The following is a 19,726-nucleotide window of genomic DNA, read 5'->3' on the forward strand; positions in this document are numbered from 1 at the left end:
TTTTTCTAGTTTTTCAACAATCCCGAACAAGTTTCGAACTCAGCTGTCATAAGAACGTATGTTCTGACCGAATGTCATGTAATTTGAAAAACAAATCGGCTTGAGCATCGATAATTTATCACTACAGTCATATGAGGGAAAATGCTCAACCTTCAGTCGGCCATTCGTGTTAAAGATCCGGAAATATATCAACTAAGCTAAGATATCATTAGAAGATATGTTCTGACAGAGTTTAATAAAGGCTTAACATAAGGTATGGCCACAAGAGCGTTACCATGGTTTCACTAAGTTAATTTAAGGGAACCTGCCCGCCTCTTAATGAATTCATTTTTCAGGTCACCGGAACACTTTGTTTTTATTAAGCCGATACATCATAACACAAAATATTCTAGTCAAGCTTCATGATAATTGGACTAAAATGCGACTTCTAGTGTTGAGGCGGTTTCACTATAGCCATACTATAAAAACTGCCAAACCACCGTGCTGTCATGTTTCCTTACGAGCCGCCCACATTAAATAAATATTCGAACAATTATTACAACAATGTCTTGACCAGGGGACCGTTTCTTAAAATTTCGTACGTTCAAAAATCATGCGTAAGTGCAAAATGTTCAGTAAGTAGCGTTTCTATAAACTTCGTAAAGTTACGTTTACCGTATTTTTGCACGTAATGTTACGTGTGCTCAAAGGCTCACGTAACTCAGTAATTTAGCATAAATATGGCGGCGTATGCACCGATATTTCGGAGAACCGAACGTAGACTACGAAATCTACGAGCGCAACATCATTTTAGTTAATTTAAACCTTTATCTATGTTAAGATCTCTGTAGGGCATGGGAAAATACTGTAACGGAAATCCTGCGTTGATTGTGCATGATCTATTGTGTACGATTGTGGATTGGAGTTCTACTAAAAGAGGAAATTTTACATGTTCGAATCGATTGTTGTTATGATTTGTTCGATTTTCCTTTTGACAATTCATTCAACTTTCGTATTGAACAAGGCTTTATCCATCACAAGACGCCAAGTTGAACTCAACGAATGTGACGTTTGCTGAGTGATAGAATTGATTCATTGTAAACATGGGTAAAAGTATGCTTTTTCTGTAAGAATTATGTATTAGAATTGTATAATCTACGTTTTTGTAAATAGTTGCATTTATATTATACTGCTGTGTCAATGAATGACAATTATACAGTAGTCTGTGCTAATATTAATTCAATTAATTTTAGCTCTGATTCAGACATTCCCAAAAGTATTTTAAGTCAACGGGACATCCAGTCCGGTAGTCTTAGATAACTTGCAGGACCGGACTGGGATTCATAGGACCGAAACATCAATGTACAAACATATAGGTGTCTGGGACCGCAGGACCCCAACGGGGATTAAGGGCCGAGTCCCTATTGGGGACACCCCGTGACCTAGCTTATTGTACTTTTTTATGTAGTATTTCTAGTTGCAATTTCTGGTGATTACAATGCGAAATATTATCAACCATACCATCCGTATCACCGCATGTGTATAGTCATTCTATAAAAATGTTATCAAGAACGTCGAAAATAAATTAAAATTGACGAATCATACTGTATCCGAATACGACAGTCCGAAAACATGTACATGTTTTGCACATATAATAAAATGTGCTTTATACATATCGTTTGAATGTAGAAAATGTAAACGAGTAACCAGTAACCTAGCAAATATGTAATCAATATATAATTCGGTTAACATATTGCTTTACAATATGCTACTGCAGTGCTTAACATTGCTATAAATCGATCACTTAAAATTTCAAGATGGCGGACATTAGCTGCATTAAGCATAATCGTAAGATTTTTCGCAAAGTAACGAAGAGGTTTCGTCAGTTACCGTTCATTCTTTGCCAGCCGCTAACCAATTAGAAATCGATAAATAAAAGACCGGACTAAATTGGTACCAAGCGAAAATTTTCGGAATGCCCAGGAGTATTTGTTCTCAAATGATCGCACACTGGAACGAATTCTATAAAAATATATCAACTTTTCTTCTTGAATTATTTCCCGGACATTCGGACCGGCAACATAACAATTTCAATCGGACCTGTCTTTAAAACGTCGGTCAGGTTCGACGGTCCGACACTTTTGGGAATGTCTGCAGATTACTGTATAATTGTCATTCATTGACACAGCAGTATACTATAAATGCAACTGTTTACAAAAACGTAGATTACTGTATACAATTTTTATTGATATGTCAACAGCGCTTCTTATAAATGTGAATGCGGTTGTCACTTTATTGTTGAAACCGGCACATTTATACAGTTTATGCAGAATTTCTGCATCAAGATCCATTTCTTTGGAAATAATATAATGCATATATCATTTTGTCAAAACTGCGTAAAATAAAATATACTGTAGAGACTGTGAGATACAACCTGTCGACATGTTAGCTCAGTTGAGTTAGATTGGTCTTTGTCAGCTCTGGTACAACTTGAAAGTTCCCTGGGTACTCTTATGTATGCTACACTATACCCTGGGTACGGAAAATATACTTAAACATACCCAGGCTAAATCTGCTGTTGTTGGTTCTATTTTCAAATTAATAATGTTTCTGTTTACATTCTGTGAAATGGCCTCCGCGATGATATTATCGAAACTCGTGCACAAAAAAGCATATTGAGTTAGGTTTTATTAAAAGAGGATTTTGTTTCGTATTCGGAAGTGCGTTTGATGACATCAGATTTTAGGCAGGAATAAAACTCTGTACCATGGGTACATTGAAGTGTACTTAAGAGTACCCTGGGTACTTTTAAGTAGTACGGGGCCAATAATGACCAATCAAGCTTCAGTTGTTTAAGCGCTGCAATTATTAACTAGAAGTAAAGGTCAAGGCTCACACACTTGGCTAACTTTGCGCAATGGTTATTGTAACAACTAAAACTTAAGTTATCTGAATATTAATAATGGCTAATTTTAAAGTAGGTTTGAAAAGTTTTCACTGTTGAAGTAAATTTACTGAAAACATGTATTGAAATGTACCAAAGACCTATAGATAACACAGATTGGAAACTCTCCTCTTCGCGATAGCGATATGCGATAATATCTAACGGCGGACGCGGGTCACGTGACATTGATTTTGGAGATGCCGGTGTACCTGTAGATTCTTCCCTGTTCCAGCTACTGTCGGCCATTTTGTTATAAAGCAATCAATTATTCTTCGTAATTAGTCGTTAATATTTGTTGTCGTAGGGTATTCTGAGCATGATCTGGTAGTTTATATTATATTGATATTGTTATTAACAATCTTAATGTGTTAATTAGTGTTTTTAGCGCTCGGTTGTCAGTTTGCAGAGCAATGAATGTCTGAAAGCGCAACGTTACGAACTTCGCGTAGTGAGCAAAGTCGGTCGCCGAAAAAAGACATATTGAATATTTTGTGTGTGAATAAAAATAAGTATTTATTTTCTGTGTTGATAATTCTTTAGGTTTTGGTAGTTGTTATTCTAATTAATTATCAATTTATCGGAATTTGAAAGAGAACACTGGATTCGTTCATTTTCGATATTTTTTGAAAAATTGAATGGCCCGAAGCATTTTTTTTTAAACATCTTCATGAAGCATCACATATTGATAACGTAAGATTTTTATGCTAGGTGAGATGTTAATCTATGTATGATTTATACAAAGTAGACGAAAATAAGGTATTTTAAAGGATTTTGCCTTTGTACAATTTGTACTATTTTATACTGTTATTCCATTCAATCATTTTTCATTAAGTGGTTTGTTTCTTTTTGACAAACTTTTCTAGTTCTCATCCCATATCGTTGAAGTAAGATTTTTATGCTTGGCAAGATGTTAATCTAAGTATAGATTTAAACAAACCAGAAGAAAATAATCAATTTAAAGTATTTGGCCTTATACAATGTTGGTACAATTTTAAGATCTTTTCTTCTGTTGTACAAGATTGCTGTCAAACGTGTTTTTGTTCTTTTTGATAAACTTTTTCATTTTTCATCCCAAATAGATTAAGTCAAATTTTTATGCTTGGTGATATGTTAATCTAGATATGAATGAACTAAACTGGAGGAAAATGTTCATTTTAAAGGATTTTGGCCTTGTACAAAGATGGCACAATTTTAACCCTATTATACACACACGTCGTCAAAGATGCTTTGGTTCATTGTGAAAAACTTCGTCATTATTCACCTCAAATCGAAGAAATACGTTTTTTGTTCTGGGTAATATGTTTATCTTGGTATGAATAAAAAACAAGATGAAAGTACAATGTATGGGTTTAAATTCTCATTTAATATCTTTTATTAGTATTACCAGTTTTCCTGTCAATGTTACACATGCAAGTTAATATACAAACATATTTTAACAGATAGCTGTGAGATTACTATTAAAGCACAAACAAAAGCTGTGAGATGACTATAATTCGCCGGCCGCGGCCACTGATCACACAATTAAAATCAATCAACAACGCAAACTGATAATTGAAGTTAGGATCCCTTCTTTTAATTAATTCTCAAGAATAAAGAAAAAACACACAAAGGATCTTCTTCAGTTCGCTAATTGATCCGACGATTAACACGCGCGTGAAATGTTGTTGTTTTTTTCTTTTCGCGAAATCCTAGCCCACGACACTGAAAGCTTAATTTAATTACCAAAAGAAAAAAAACTGGATTACAAACAAAACTTTAATAACCTATAACTCATGAATAAGATCTAAATAAACAGAGAATTAAACAATTGAAAAAATCTACACAATCAATATTGAAATAAGTCTAACTGAAACCGTTTTTGGATCGAACGATCATAGCATTTATTATACTGTAATGTTGTTTTAATCAGAGACCTAGATCTATGTGTCCACATACATATATCCGTTTTGAAATAATATTATTTTATAAGGTTTTAACTGTTTGAAATACCAAATTATACAAGAATATTTTATCAGCACAAGCCTTTCAAATAAACTATTCAACAGCATTCTCGCCGCGATTTGGAAGTTCTTAGCGCTATTTCTTCAACGATCGCGGCATTATAAATTCTTATTGTAGGTAAATAAAATCGAGATTTTATTAAAAAAAACATAATACTCATGTTTCTATGAAACTTTATTTTATAAAAATCGGATCATTATTGACCAAGTTACAGCCGCCTTTCATAGCGCCGTAACATTTTCGCATAACTTAGCTCGATAATCGTAGCCGTTGCTACTGACGCGTCGCTATCTTATCGCAATCGTGATACACCGGCTATCTCCGGACTACTCCGATTGATTCATGGATAAATCGTCTGCTGATCCTCAGTGTACTTATCGGTTTCTCGACCACGTGACCCCGCCGAGAGATAGCCCGATAAGGCGCGAAGTTTCCAATCTGTGTTATCTATAGGTCTTTGAATGTACCAAATATGTCATTTTACACAAAAACTGTCAAAACACTATGACTTTAAAACCAATGAGATTTGTTTTTGGTAAGTTACAGTTGTAAGATGCTCAAAGTTGTATTTTTAGCGAGGCTGTTTTCAGAGAGAGAAAACCCAAGCTATTGTCATAGCTAGCTAGTTGTCCAACGTCCGCCCGTAGGCAATGTGCTAAAACCTTAATATTTGGCGCTAAAATCAAAGTGCTTCCACCTTCAACTTTTAAACTTCATATGTAGATGCACTTTGATGAGTTCTAAACGCCACATCCATTTTGGGTCACTAGGTTATAGGTCAATGTCACTGTGTCCTCTACAAAAATATAAAATTCTGACAAGCTTTCACAGCCCAGCGTGGCACCAGATATGCGGTGCTTTTGTTTATTATCAGATTTCATCGGTAATCAATCATATAAATATCATATTGATGGCAAAACTTTGTTGTTGCTGTATGCTTAACAATCATTTTTTCTGAGTTTTTAGGTTTTTTACAAAGAAATTTTAGAACACAAACCATGGGGACAATACAAAAACATTTAATTTTGTTTTGGTATAATCAACATTCAAAATCTTTAATTTTATTATTATAAATGCAGTTGCCATGAAGAAGAAGTGTCAAATTTTAACTAAGGTCATTGTTAATCTTTACTGTCTGAAATATTTAATTACTAATTTTAAGATTATTTTTTAGTTTCCTATAAACCATATGGACACATTAAATGCAGTTTGATTGATATGTTCAAATAAAATTGTTATGTCATAAGAAGTTATTTAGAATTTTTTTTTCTTTATAGGTGGTCACACAGATTGACAAAACACTATCAACAATCAATTTTTTCCCCAATATCTTTGAACACATTTCTTTCTTTCTACTGTGTTTTTGTACATACTGTAATGTCCATTTATACCATTTAAAGTTCTATAATAATGCTGTAAACATTGCAAAACCCACTTTATTTTATCTTATATTGTGAAAAGCAATGCTGCGAATTTTCTCTTTTTTTACATTCAGTTATTTTATACCATTTTTTTATGGGAAATATTAGAATATGGTTTACTGTCCTTATTATTATAAGTAAATGTATTTTGTTAATGTTTTAAATCCATTAACTTGTACAAATAAATAAGAAACATAAAATAGACAATGTTTGTGTTGTGTAGAGCATTTACTACTATTGCAATCAAATAATTTAAATAATACCATTTTTGTTTCTTCACTTTTAACACCATAGTTATGCATAATATTCACATTAAGTTATTTGTCCAAAACATAACTTATTAGACAATATAAATTCAAAAGAAGTTGTTTGTTTTGCACTAAATAAAGCTTTTTGCGGAAATGTATGCTATCAGTGTATGTGTTTTTAAAGATTTAAACTGAAAAAACCAACAGATTTAACATATTCTCATTATTATGTATCTTTCCCAAACACATGAAAAAACATTTGATTAGCACAATTTTTACTGATTTTTTTTAATATAATGGAAATTTAATATCAAGTATATGGGCACATATTTTTAATAGCATAATTATTAGAACCTTGCAAGAATAAATTGTGTCATCCTGACATGATTCAACCAGTAAAATTTAACTTCATAAAAATAGGAACATTTAAAAATGGTTTGCTTTCTCCCTGTGTTTTGTTCATATGTACATTAAGCCAGATGTGTAAAACTTTTCCATGAATTTAAATTAATGCATTAGTTTCCATTAGTGAATGGCATTATGTTAAGTATATTATGAGTGACTGAACTTTTTCACAAATATTTCAGTCATTGTGTTGGTAAAGCATGTAAAGTGATTCAGGTTTACACAAGTGCCCGCTTGTCATACCAATTACCCCATACCAATGACCCAGGATGGATCCCAATTTCTCAAATTTTGTATTTAGAACTAATCACATCTGGTACATACCCTGACATATATTTTACCAATCCATGCTTTTTTTAAATATTGAACAAAAAATATAATATAATTATATATGTGAAGAAGCATACTTCATGATAATTGAAAATGCCTATTGTCTCAAATTAATAGAAGCATTCATGGACAATGTTAATTTATCACAGAAAAAAGATTCTCATTTTAAATGAATTTATGAGTAAAAATCTGTTGTTGTTTTTATAAAATTATCTAGAAGTGCAACAAGTGAATACAAGCTACAGAGTTTGTTAATATTTCTAAAACCATACTGTACTACTGTACATTATCATTGATCAGTAAATGAAATTTAAAAAAACTACCTTCTTTACAGAGGCCATTGCTGATGTTCTTCTCATTAAAGGACATTCCTTTTGTAATTCAGTGACGCACTAAACATAATCAAAGATACCCTTCCAGTAAATTGAATTCCTGTCAGGAAACTCCTTGATTATGTTTCTGTAAATTCAGATGTGTAAGCTACAATACCCATGCCTGTCTTCACAGTATTATTCATCCATTTTTTTTCCCAGTTTGCTCCAGCAATTCCAGTTTGAAATATATCTGACTAACTCGTAAAAGATTTGCTTCAGTAAGAATCATCTCTTCTGTTTTAACAAAGAGCATATCCACTATCCAGCACAACAAAGAATGGCCACACTTAATTTTAAAAGAATCAAGAGATTGAACTTTTTGTACAGTTGACCCCTTTTTTCATCGCAATTTCGCAAACAAGGGAAAGAACTTTGCTCTTTATAAGGTACTTTTTAAGGATAAATGTATAAATATTTAGTCTACCGAAAGTTTGTTAGACAAAGCAAATTAAATCTACTTTATGAATTTCTTCAAATGTTCTCTATAAGGTCCGCGCAATCACCAGTCTTCTGTTTAGAGATTATTCAAACATAGCAACTAAGTTTTACGCTACGTTCGGGTTATAGAAACGCACTTACGCATTCAGAAAAGCGTACGTAACTTTATACGTACGTACATTTTCGTCCGTAAAGTTACGCATTGTACCAGAAACGGCCCCAGGTGTTATAAAGATTGCGCTAAAATAAGGCGTCTATAGCGTAAACACTCTTTCAATCAAATATGCATTTTGGAACAAATTATATTTCCCCTGCTTTTCAACGCACCAGAACGATGTTCTCAATCCGTCTAGCTATCATAACATATCATTATCAGAGCAAATTTCATGATGATGACGGTGTTATTACGAAAATGACCCTAAAGTGTTAAAAAAGGTTTCGTAATGGCTATATAAGGAGAACTTCCTAGCCACATGGAGGCCGTTTTTTCTGAACGGATTGAACTATTTTTTTTATCTCAGCTGAGAAATCATTTAAACAAATAGTATTACAAACTTGCGTGAAGATTCGACTAAACTTGTACCATAGATCGTTAAACCGGTTTCCTAACAGCCATATAAAGAAAACTACCCGCCCATTGGCGGCCAAGATTTTCAACGGACCAGAGTCATTTTAGAATTCGGCAAAGGTATCATGACATCAAATTTGTTTACCAAGTGCCATGAATGCATTGAAATTGTATCATCTAGAATTTAAACACACGTTCATTATATCCGTAAAAGGAAACCGGCACAATTCACCGGCGGCCACGTTTATCAACGAATCGAAACAATTTCAAACATTGCCGAGTTATCATAAGAAGTTATTCTGATTGCTTTTTATGAAGATTTGACTAAACATTTGAATTCTATACAATTGACAAGGTTTTACTATAGCCATTAAAGGAAGACTGGCGGCTATGTTTTTTAACAGACCAGAACCATTTGCAAACTTGGCCGAGACATCAAATAATCAAATGTTCTGAGTAAGTTCAAAAAGATTGGACTTAAAATGTGCCTTCTAAAAGGCTAGCAAACTTTTACAATAGTCATATAATGAAAACTGCCCCTAGCTGCATTGTTTTTCTATCAGACAAGCACCATTTTGCAATACGGAACGAGGTTTACAGTGGTTTAAACACGGGTTGGACGGAATGTAAACACACCGTTAAGACCTTCTCACTTTGCAAATAGATCACGTTAATCGAATACATTTGCAAAAATCCAGAGTTCATAAAAATAATTCGTGCATTTTGTGCTGATATCTAAGGATAAAAGTATAAATCCTTGAATACGTCTGAAATCGGTGTCTAAATGTCACGTTGCGTGCATCATAACCATGTACATACATGCGGTACACTTCACATATTTGGCCATTTTGGTATATTTTTTAAGTTTTGTTTAAAACTGTACCGGTGAGCTTAAATCCATAAACGTTTAATTTTGTGTGATCCCAACAAAGTCACGCGATCTTGCACACTGTATCATAACAACACATATTCCGACCAAGTGTCATTATCGTTTGACTAAAATTGTGACATATAAAGTGTTAACATGGTTGTAATATAATCGTATAACTACAACTGCACCGCGGCATAATTGTTTAACAGACGAATAAGTTTTAAACTGAACAGAAATATTATTAAAACTAATGTTTTGACAAATCTTCATAAAGAATGAACATTAATGCGACTTATATAATGTAAATAAATTTGTTCTTTAATTTTACAGAGTAGTCTAGTGACCTGAAAAGACATAGTTTTGGATTCGGTCGATACAACATTGTGAAAAATTAGTGTGCTCAGGTAAAATAAACACAAATGTACCTGAGGCGTTTTAAGTTTTTGTTATTTTCGTAATCTTATTTTTAGAGAAATGTTTGTTCATCACAAACTAAAACTATAATCATTTTAGGTCTGAAAACATAAAAAGGTAGCATGCACTAAAATAGTGCACTAAATACTGTGGAAGCATTCGTCTAAGCCGGTCATTAACTTGGGAATCATTAATTGTATATTCAAAGTAATTGCTTTCATAAAAATTACCACACAATAGGAAAAACAAATTCGAAACAAAACATTATTATAATTCGAGAAAGAGGATTCGTAATTAAGGTTTACTAGTGTAATATGTATTTCATTGACGGCTATTGGAATACAATAATAGCGTAATGATGCTTAAAATATTTTATTTGTGTGATTTTTCTGGTATAAAACTATACGAATCAAAAAGCGTCAGTCTCTCAAATAAAATAAAAGGGAACACCACATCACTGCGATAAACTAATTGGTTTGTTTCTCTGATATTTTTATGAATGACTGCATGTTCACATATGTTTAAAAATGAATATTTTGTAAGCCTTGTGCTGTATAAAATAACTAAAATGCACGTTCTTTTTATATGTATCCGCTATTTCCGCAAAATCGGGAAACATTTTATCGGAATGCGATCTATACAAAAATAAAGCATTACCTTTGCCTTATACATAACGAAAACACATTTGACAAAAGAACCTTATTGTATATTTACCTTTTCCCAATATGCAACGTCCACGTAGCCATAAATGTGTCAGCTCCAGGCACGAATGAAGGTCAAATGTAATCTGAGATGCACACTCGTCATTTCCAGGTGAAATTCGTTGGTTTTCTAAGGGTTTCCTGTCATCGATGTCAACGTCCAACACAATGGCATTAGCCGCGTTATTTTCCCAAATCTTATGAAGGTCAATGATATTGTTGTTATCGAAGTAGAAGTGACTAAGTTTAAGGGAAATGTCGGAATATCCGTTTGCATTAGCTTCTCTATATCCTGCCAGTACGATTCTATTACACATGTTGTGATTGTCTGAGTTCGTATCTAAAGCATGTCGTTCATGCATCATCCTTGACAGCTTTTCCGCGCACGATACATCCAGTCCACACAGGAATATAAACACCTGTGATATGTCGAGATAGGCTTTCGGGTGACGGTTAAGGTAGATAGAAATAATACCATCAATACGATTCGCATTGCGGGCGATATGATAAGCAGCTAGGAATTCTTGCATGCTTAAGTGGATAAACATAAATGATGACGATGATCGCAGTGCAGATGCAGTTCGTTGCGCCGATAAAATTCCGGATTTTAATGCAAAGTCCTTGATTTCATCAATCTGGAATTCCTTTAATTCTGTTATGCTAAACACTATTGCATTTTCCCTTTCATTTACAAACAACAAATGAAAGGCCATTTCAGCAAGACGATTCAAGTTTTCCACATTTGGCTGTATGTGTTCAGTCCGTGTGAATAAAGGAAAGGGTGGATGTGTAAATGTACTCTTATTACTGTTGGCTTTCTTAAAAAGACTTTCCACTAAGAGGATGTATATTTCACACTTAGAGCCTTTAAGTTCTATTCCGTCTGCATATGAGCACACAATTGCAGAGAGCATCATGGGTGATGACAATAACTCTCCGAGCTTCTGTTTCTCTACGTAAAGAGTAAATGCTGAGTATGTTATTTCAAGTTCTTCCTTATTTACTAAGCGGCTTAGTATAGTTTTGCTTAGCTCCAACGGCTCGTTTATTCCTTCCAGTTGAAACAATGCGTCGATGTCTGAATGTTTAATTTTACCATAAGCCAATTTCCAAGGTCGTGTTGAAATTAGCATCACACATTTGATGTGATATACTACCAATGTCGGTAGGTTGTGCTGATCTCCAGGTCCTGTCCACTCATCTAGACCATCAAGTAGTATCAAGCAACGTTGATGTTTCATGATCTCACTCACTAGTTCGGACGCTTTCTCACGGTCTGTTGGGGAGTAGATCGAGTCAATTATTTGTTTTCTAATCATAGTATAAACGTCAAACTGGTTTACCGAATTTCTCAATGTAATATGAAACACGAACTCATAGCATTGCAGTGCGTCTACATCAGCAAAGATAGGTGCGCTGTTATCCGATGCAATAGAACCATGAACTCCTTCACACCAGTCCAGGGCCAGTTTTGCTAAGAATGTTGTTTTGCCAGACCCTGCCTCACCTTGAATAAAAATGCGTGGGTTAACCGAGTTATCTGTTAAAAAAACTTCCTTGTACGTGTTAACTTGTTTTTCTGTTTTCAAAAACGCCTTTTTGTCCTTGCGCATTGCCATCATTTTCGGTGTCATATAAACATCTCGTATCTTTTCATCGCTGTAGTCATCCAATGGAGATATGGTGAGGTGATTTAATTTCTTGTTGTAAAGTTTCTTCATACCTTCGATCAGTTCTGAAATCCGAATAGGTCATATCAATAATAATAATAATGATAATACTAATAGTAATTATAATAATAACAATAATAATAAGTATTATTTATATCATTATAATTATGATAATAAAACTTAAAACAATAGTAATAATAATACTAATATTAAAAGCCCCACTTCTACTATTACAACAACTACTACTACTAATAATAATATAATAATTATTAGTATCATTATTATCTTAAGTAGTATTGTTAGTATAAATAGTAGTAATAGTAGTAGCAATAGTAGTAGTTGAAGTGTAAGTAGTAGTAGTTGTAGTAATATTTCAAGAAGTAGAAGTAGTAGAGTTGTAGTTATAATAGAATAAGTACTTGTAGTAATAGTAGTAGGATAAGTAGAAGCAGTAGTAATAGGAGTAGTAGTAGTAGTAGTAGTAGTAGTAGTTGCAGTAGTAGTAGTAGAAGTAGTAGTAGTAGTAGTAGTAGTAGTAGTACTAGTAGTAGTAGTAGTAGTAGAAGTAGTAGTAGTAGTAGTAGTAGTAGTAGTAGTAGTAGTAGTAATAGTAGTAGTAGTAGTAGTAGTAGTAGTAATAATAATAGTAGTAGTAGTAGTAGTAGTAGTAGTAGTAGTAGTAGTAGTAGTAGTAGAAGTAGTAGTAGTAGTAGTAGTAATAGTAATAGTGGAAGTAGTAGTAGTAGAAGAAGTAGTAGTAGTAGTAGTAGTAGTAGTAGTAGTAGTAGAAGTAGTAGTAGTAGTAGTAGTAGTAGTTGTTGTTGTAGTAGTAGCAGTAGTTGTAGCAGCAGTAGTAGTAGTAGTAGTAGTAGTAGTAGTAGTAGTAGTAGTAGTAGTAGTAGTAGTAGTAGTAGTAGTAGTAGTAGTAGTAGTAGTAGTAGTAGTAGTAGTAGTAGTAGTAGTAGTAGCAGCACCAGCAATAGTAGTAGTAGTATTAGGAGTGGGAGGAGTACAAAGAAGACAACATCTTATATTAGGGAAAAAATTGTCAAAATCTCAAATGATCGAAACATTAACCAGTCCAGACTGTTAACAGTTTGAAGAACTATATAGAAGTATCTGTAACAGGGTATTCACTCTGACACTAATCCTTTAATATTACTAACCCATGCAAGAATGTGAGCGAGTATCAGTGTGGGTGCTAACTGGTGAGTGAATGAGTTACTAACACTGCATGTTTTTATGTGAGATGTATTAACTATAGAGTTTCAATGATTTTATACCCTAGTTTATGATCATTCCATCATAAAGTCTCGTAAGAGATAGATGTTGGCATTTTCCATTTGTCAGCATATATTTATTTTAAAACTTAAGTCCTCAGGTCGCTGGTGAGTTAACTGTTATTGTTAATATAATAACATTGTATTGCTTATTGTAATATAAATGTATTTGAATATTATGTATTTCATTGCAATGTTTAATTATTGCAATTTGAATTAGTTATTCATAAATGTTTTTGTATTATTTTTCAGGCCATCATTTTCAATATTATAGACATCTATAAAATAAAGAATATATACGACAACCCACTTGTGTTCTCTATACACAACCCGGCTACAAATGGCGCCCAACGTAACAATTGCCTATTAAATTTAATGATATTGTGCATGATTTTGAACTCTCATTATTATGCAGATTTTCTATGCTTTGTGGATTTGAATCAATTAGGATTCTTTAAATGTGATATAATTTGAAAAAAGTGCCATTATATCTCACTTTTGGAGTATTCCGATATATTTTATAGGTTGGAATTTAAATTGTGTATTGACCTTTGACGTCACTAGTGTTTGTGTAGTCCACATTGTTGCTGTTAAAGCTACAACGGAAGTCAATATTGGGAGTAAAATGTTTGTCAGTTTATAGGAAATATCATTAATTTTTTTTTAAAGAATAGTGTTTGTGTAAGTGTTAACTTGTACATATTCTGCATAACTGTGATATTTTTCTTTTGCATGAATTGAAATATAACAGTTTATTTAAATTGTCTGTATAATAAGATTATTTATTGACAGTAGACAATAATTTACTTTAATTGTAATTTTATTTCTTTTTGAAGTTAATTGAGGTTATATTACGGTAAGTTTTGATTTTTGTAATTTGTGTGTCTTACAGAAATGTAATTAACAAATTAGATATGTGTATATATACTAACAACTAATATTAGTAGATCACCATCACAGAAAGAGTATTTTGCGCATACCCTGTTATTTTTATTTTGTAAAGTCTCTATATTGATTAAATTTTTGATTTCCAAAACAATGTCAGACACTGAGAAGGTAGAAGATGCTAAAATACCAATGTCATAGCAGTAGAAATGTCTGAAAAAGACATGATTGAAAAATTGTTGGCTTCAGGTTACAAAATTTCTAAACCCGAGTCTGAAAAGCCTTCAAATACATTGAAATTTGTGGAAAATCCCAAAATACTGCATTCAACTCCTTTTCCATTGAATCCTGAACATATGGTGTCCTCTGGAGGTGCAATTCCCAAAACTTTATTTCAGAAGTTCTCTACTGCACAGGCAAATGATAATGATAGTTTGCAGGAGAATCCCTCTTTAAATGCTCATATTCAGTCTTCTGTACCAAAGTTGCCAATGTTTTCAGGAGATGAGCCTTGTCCAAAAGGAGAAGTGTCATATAATGAATGGCGTTTCGAGGTCAAATGTTTAAGATCTGATAATGTTTCACAATCAAATTTTTTGCAGGCAATAAGAAGGTCAATTAGAGGCCCAGCAAGGAGATGTGTGCTTTCTTTGGGCGTAAAATGCAACTGTTGAACATATTTTATTTAAAATGGACTCATTGTTTGCCATTTCTTTTGATAACAATAATGTTATGCAAGAATTTTTCAATTCTTTTCAGCAGCCCGATGAGTCTGTCACTGCATTTGCCTGTAGACTTGAATACATTTTGACTAGCTCAAATGAAACTCTTAAATTGAGTCCTGAATACAGAAATTAAATGTTGCGTTGCAAATTTTGGACATCCCTTTGTTCTGAGAAATTAAAATCTCAAACTAGACACAAGTTTGATGCAATTTTGTCATTTGAGCAGTTAATTAGAGTAATAAGGGCAGTAGAACATGAAATGTCCATCGGCCCTGTTGCTTCACAGTCAGTTAAAGCGAAAAAGGTTCATCAAAGTGTTGTTTCTGCTGATTCCTCAGATTTTGAAATCGGATTAAAATCTCTGGAATTGAAAGTGGAAAACCAGTATGCATCTGTGAACAAAAAGCTTGATAAACTATTAGCAAATTGTTCAAGTAAGGAACAATCAAGTTTTCAGAAGGTAAGTAATAATTATTTACCTCAAAGTTATAGAGGTCAAAATAGACGTTTTAATGACCATGGCAGAGGTCAAGGTTTTAAAAACGGTGGTCAAGGCCAGAGTTTTAGAGGCCGTGGCAGAGGTACATATAATGATACATCTGCTAGTCAAAACAGCCAGAAATTTCACCCAAAAGAGTAACCGATTCTGTTGCAGGCCAAACAGAGGCTGGTAAACAAACTGGCCAACACAAATTGTATTCCAGATCAGTGGGTGAACCAAATAAAAGCAAAATTAGAATCAATGGATGTCTGTTCACAGCATTGATTGATTCTGGTTCCATGGTTACCACTATTTCTGAGACTGGTTTAAACTATATGAATGAAAAAGCTGAAATTTTACATTTAGACACACTAGGTTTAAAACTTAGTACCGCAGATGGTTCTTTGTTGGAGTACTGCGGGTATATAGAAGGTACACTGTGCATTCCTTTTATGTCACATATTGATTTGGATGTGCCAATTTTAGTTATAAAAAGATAACTTTTTAACAGAGATTGTCCTGTAATTGTTGGCACCAATGTTATTAGACTCACACGTGATATGGTTTCCCAGAATGACAGTGATGTCATTCCTGAGGAATGGAACATTGCCATTGCATCATTGAATGTGACGTCATTTGCAGCCAAACTATCTAGCAAAAGACCAGTTAAGCTAGGCCAGTATGGAACAGTGTCTTTGAATTGTGTGGCTAGAGGGGTGAATCATGCTATAGCCAATGTAGTTACTGAAAATCATGATTCTTCAGCTAATTACTATGTATGCCCAAGAGTAATTAAAATGCAACAGAATGTCAATTGTTGCAAAATTTCTGTGAAAGTGTGCAACATGACTGGCAAACCCATAGTTTTAAAGCCAAAGTCACATGTTTGTCAGATTTCTGAAGTTGAGGTCATAGATCATTTGTCCTCAAGTTTTTAGAATGACTCTCAACAGAAAACACCAGAAAATGAGTGTACCAATGACCTTGGAGTTAAGATTGATACTGAAAATTTGACACCCGAACAAGTACAAAGGGTTCAACAAGTGCTAGGAAATTGGTCACAGGTGTTTTCCAAAGGTCCTACTGATATAGGGTGTACAAATCTTCTTAAACACAAGATTGTGTTAGAAGACCCAACCCCTTTTAAGCAGTCATACAGACGCCTTGCTGAAAATGGTTTGAAGTTCAAACCCTCCAAATGTGAGCTCTTTATGTCATCTGTGGTGTACCTTGGTCATGTGATCAGTGAAGATGGCATCTCCACTGACCCTGAAAAGACCAGTGCTGTCACTAAGTGGCCAGCACCCAAAAACATAAAGGAGCTGAGACAGTTTCTTGGCTTTGCTGGTTTTTACAAAAGGTATGTAGAGCACTATGCTCAGATAGTTGAACCACTCAACGACCTTCTGAAAGGCCATAACACCACAGGCAGGGCCAGCAAGAGCAAGAAACGGTCAAAAAAGACCAATAAACCAGCTGTTTGGTCTTGGAGTGACGCTCAATATCAAGCCTTTGAAACTATCAAGAGCAAACTGACATCCTCTCCAGTACTTGCATATGCACAGTATAATCAGCCCTTTATACTGCATACAGACGCATCAGGTCATGGCCTTGGTGCTGTCTTGTACCAAAATCAGGATGGGGCAGAAAATGTCATTGCATATGCCAGTCGTGGACTGAGGCCGTCAGAGAAACGCTACCCAGCACATAAGCTGGAATTCTTAGCGTTAAAGTGGGCAGTTACAGAAAAGTTTCATGATTATCTTTTCGGTAACGAATTTGTTGTCTTAACCGATAACAATCCACTGACATATGTGACCACTACTGCTAAGCTTGATGCCACTGGCCATAGATGGCTGGCAGCATTGGCTGCATACAATTTCAGCATTAAGTACAAACCTGGTAAGCTAAATATTGATGCTGATTCTTTGAGCAGGATACCTGAAGTTTCTTCAGATATGATCCAAGCCATAACACAGTCATCTGAAGAACAAATGCCCCTAGCAGAATGTATTGCCATTGATATCTGTCCTCTTGCTGCAGAAGAGGCCAGATCTCAATTACAACCTGCACAAAGGACTGACTGGAGTACAGCTCAGGCTCATGATCAGTACCTGGCTAGAGTACTTGACCTCTTAAGAAGCAGTTCCCGCCCCAGAGAGGAGGCACTCCGTAAGGAACCACACGAGGTACAGCTGTTACTCAGAGAATGGAAACGACTCACTATTGAGGATAAACAGCTGTACCGAACCACTTCTTTAGATGGTCAAGTCGTTAAGCAATTAGTTTTACGTAGTGCATTCAGGGAGCAGGCCCTTAAAGGTGTTCATGATGATGTTGGACACCAGGGCAAGGACAAGTCCTTGTGGTTGGCCAGGCAGAAATTTTTTTGGCCCCATCTAGAACGAGATCTAGAACTGAAAATTAAGGGTTGTACCAGGTGTATTTTGAGGAAACGTCCTCAACAGACAGCTGGTCTGGTGAACATCAAGACCACAAAACCCATGGAACTGGTTTGCATGGATTTTCTGTCCCTAGAACCATCAAAGGGAGGCCATGAAAATATTCTGGTAATAACAGACCATTTTACCAGGTATGCACAAGCTGTCCCTTGCAAAAACCAAACTGCCACTACTACAGCAAAAGCCCTGTATGACAACTTTATTAGATACTACTCATTTCCTGAACGCCTTCACAGCAATCAGGGCAGAAATTTTGAGAGTAAGGTAATACAGGAGCTTTGCAAAATAGCTGGAATTGAAAAGTCCCGCACAACCCCATACCATCCAATGGGTAACCCAGCGGAACGATTCAACCAAACACTCATAAAGATCTTGGGAACACTAGATCCAGTCCAAAAACAAGATTGGAAATCCTTTGTAGGTCCCATGGTGCAAGCCTATAACGCCACTAAAAGTGACGCTACAGGATATTCGCCTCACTATCTCATGTTTTGGTGGCATCCCAGACTTGCGATAGATACATTCATGGGTACCGAGCCCGGGAATGAAGGATCTCCAGACCCTACTGGTTACATACACAAATTGCAAAATCGCATGCAGCAAGCCCATAAGCTGGCTGCAGAGGCCTCTGCGAAGCAAGGTGTAAAGAATCAGGCATTTTACAACCGCAAGGTTAATGCCACCAGTATTGAGGTCTATGATAAGAGTTTTAGTGAGAATAACTCATTTTGATGGTAAGCACAAGTTGGCTGACCGTTGGGAATCTGAACCGTATACTGTCATGGAAATCCCAAATCCTGACATTCCAGTATACAAGGTTAGACGAGAAGATGGTACTGGTCCTATCAGAACACTGCATAGGAATTTACTGCTTCCAATAGCAATATTCCCTAGTGCTTCACCCACATCAATTCACAAAAAGGAAACTCAAAATCCTAAAAGGATTATCAGATCCCAGTCAAAACACATGGAGACATCCGATAGAGACTGCTCGTCCGAGTCAGACTCTTATGTCATTCCACAGCGGAGAGTCGGATATGTACCTGGGTATGTCACATGACAACGGACACACAGTCCGGTTGTGAATGCCAATTCTGAGATTCTCAGTCCTTTATCTCAGACACCGTCAGCGGTAGATGGTAGCATGTCAGAGCAGTCAAACAACTCACTCAATTTGTTGAGTGATCAAAATTCCACAAACTCAGGAGTTAACTCTCATGTTTGTGAGTTAGTTAGTCAGCCAGTGATTAACCAATCTCAAGGTGAGACTCAGACTTCATCAAATACAACACAGCAACATACACCTCAGGTTACACCACCTACAATAATACAACCAGAACCAGTTGGCAGACCCCAAAGGCTAAGACAACCTCCAGATAGATATGGAGAATGGGTCATGCCAATCTTTGCTCAGAACTATAATGATTGTAAAAAGGAAGTCCATATTTATTATGTATAACTTATTTAGTATACATAACAGTCCCTATAAAATGCATTGTCTATCTGCTTTCCATGAAAATATTTAAACA

The 19,726-nt window shown here is 34.9% G+C and overlaps 2 protein-coding genes and 1 long non-coding RNA gene across 9 annotated transcripts in view; 2 read left to right on the top strand and 1 right to left on the bottom strand.

Moving 5' to 3' along the window:
* Window positions 1-19,726, top strand: part of LOC127843709 (endonuclease/exonuclease/phosphatase family domain-containing protein 1-like) — a 560,124-nt gene that overhangs the window by 44,536 nt on the left and 495,862 nt on the right. The gene's annotated exons all lie outside the window — the stretch shown is intronic.
* Window positions 1-19,726, top strand: part of LOC127843721 (uncharacterized) — a 238,962-nt gene that overhangs the window by 11,685 nt on the left and 207,551 nt on the right. The gene's annotated exons all lie outside the window — the stretch shown is intronic.
* LOC127843705 (uncharacterized) overlaps window positions 1-19,726 on the bottom strand; it is a 253,090-nt gene that overhangs the window by 4,736 nt on the left and 228,628 nt on the right. For 2 of the 7 annotated variants that reach the window (XM_052373437.1, XM_052373436.1), the window contains one exon: window positions 10,708-12,429. The exons of the other annotated variants lie outside the window; for them this stretch is intronic. In XM_052373437.1, coding sequence (XP_052229397.1) covers window positions 10,708-12,429 — 1,722 coding nt within the window. The remainder of the gene's footprint in view (window positions 1-10,707; window positions 12,430-19,726) is intronic. 7 annotated transcript variants of the gene reach the window in all.

The sequence above is a fragment of the Dreissena polymorpha genome, chromosome 9 (assembly GCF_020536995.1).
Source record: "Dreissena polymorpha isolate Duluth1 chromosome 9, UMN_Dpol_1.0, whole genome shotgun sequence".
Lineage (NCBI taxonomy): Eukaryota > Metazoa > Mollusca > Bivalvia > Myida > Dreissenidae > Dreissena > Dreissena polymorpha.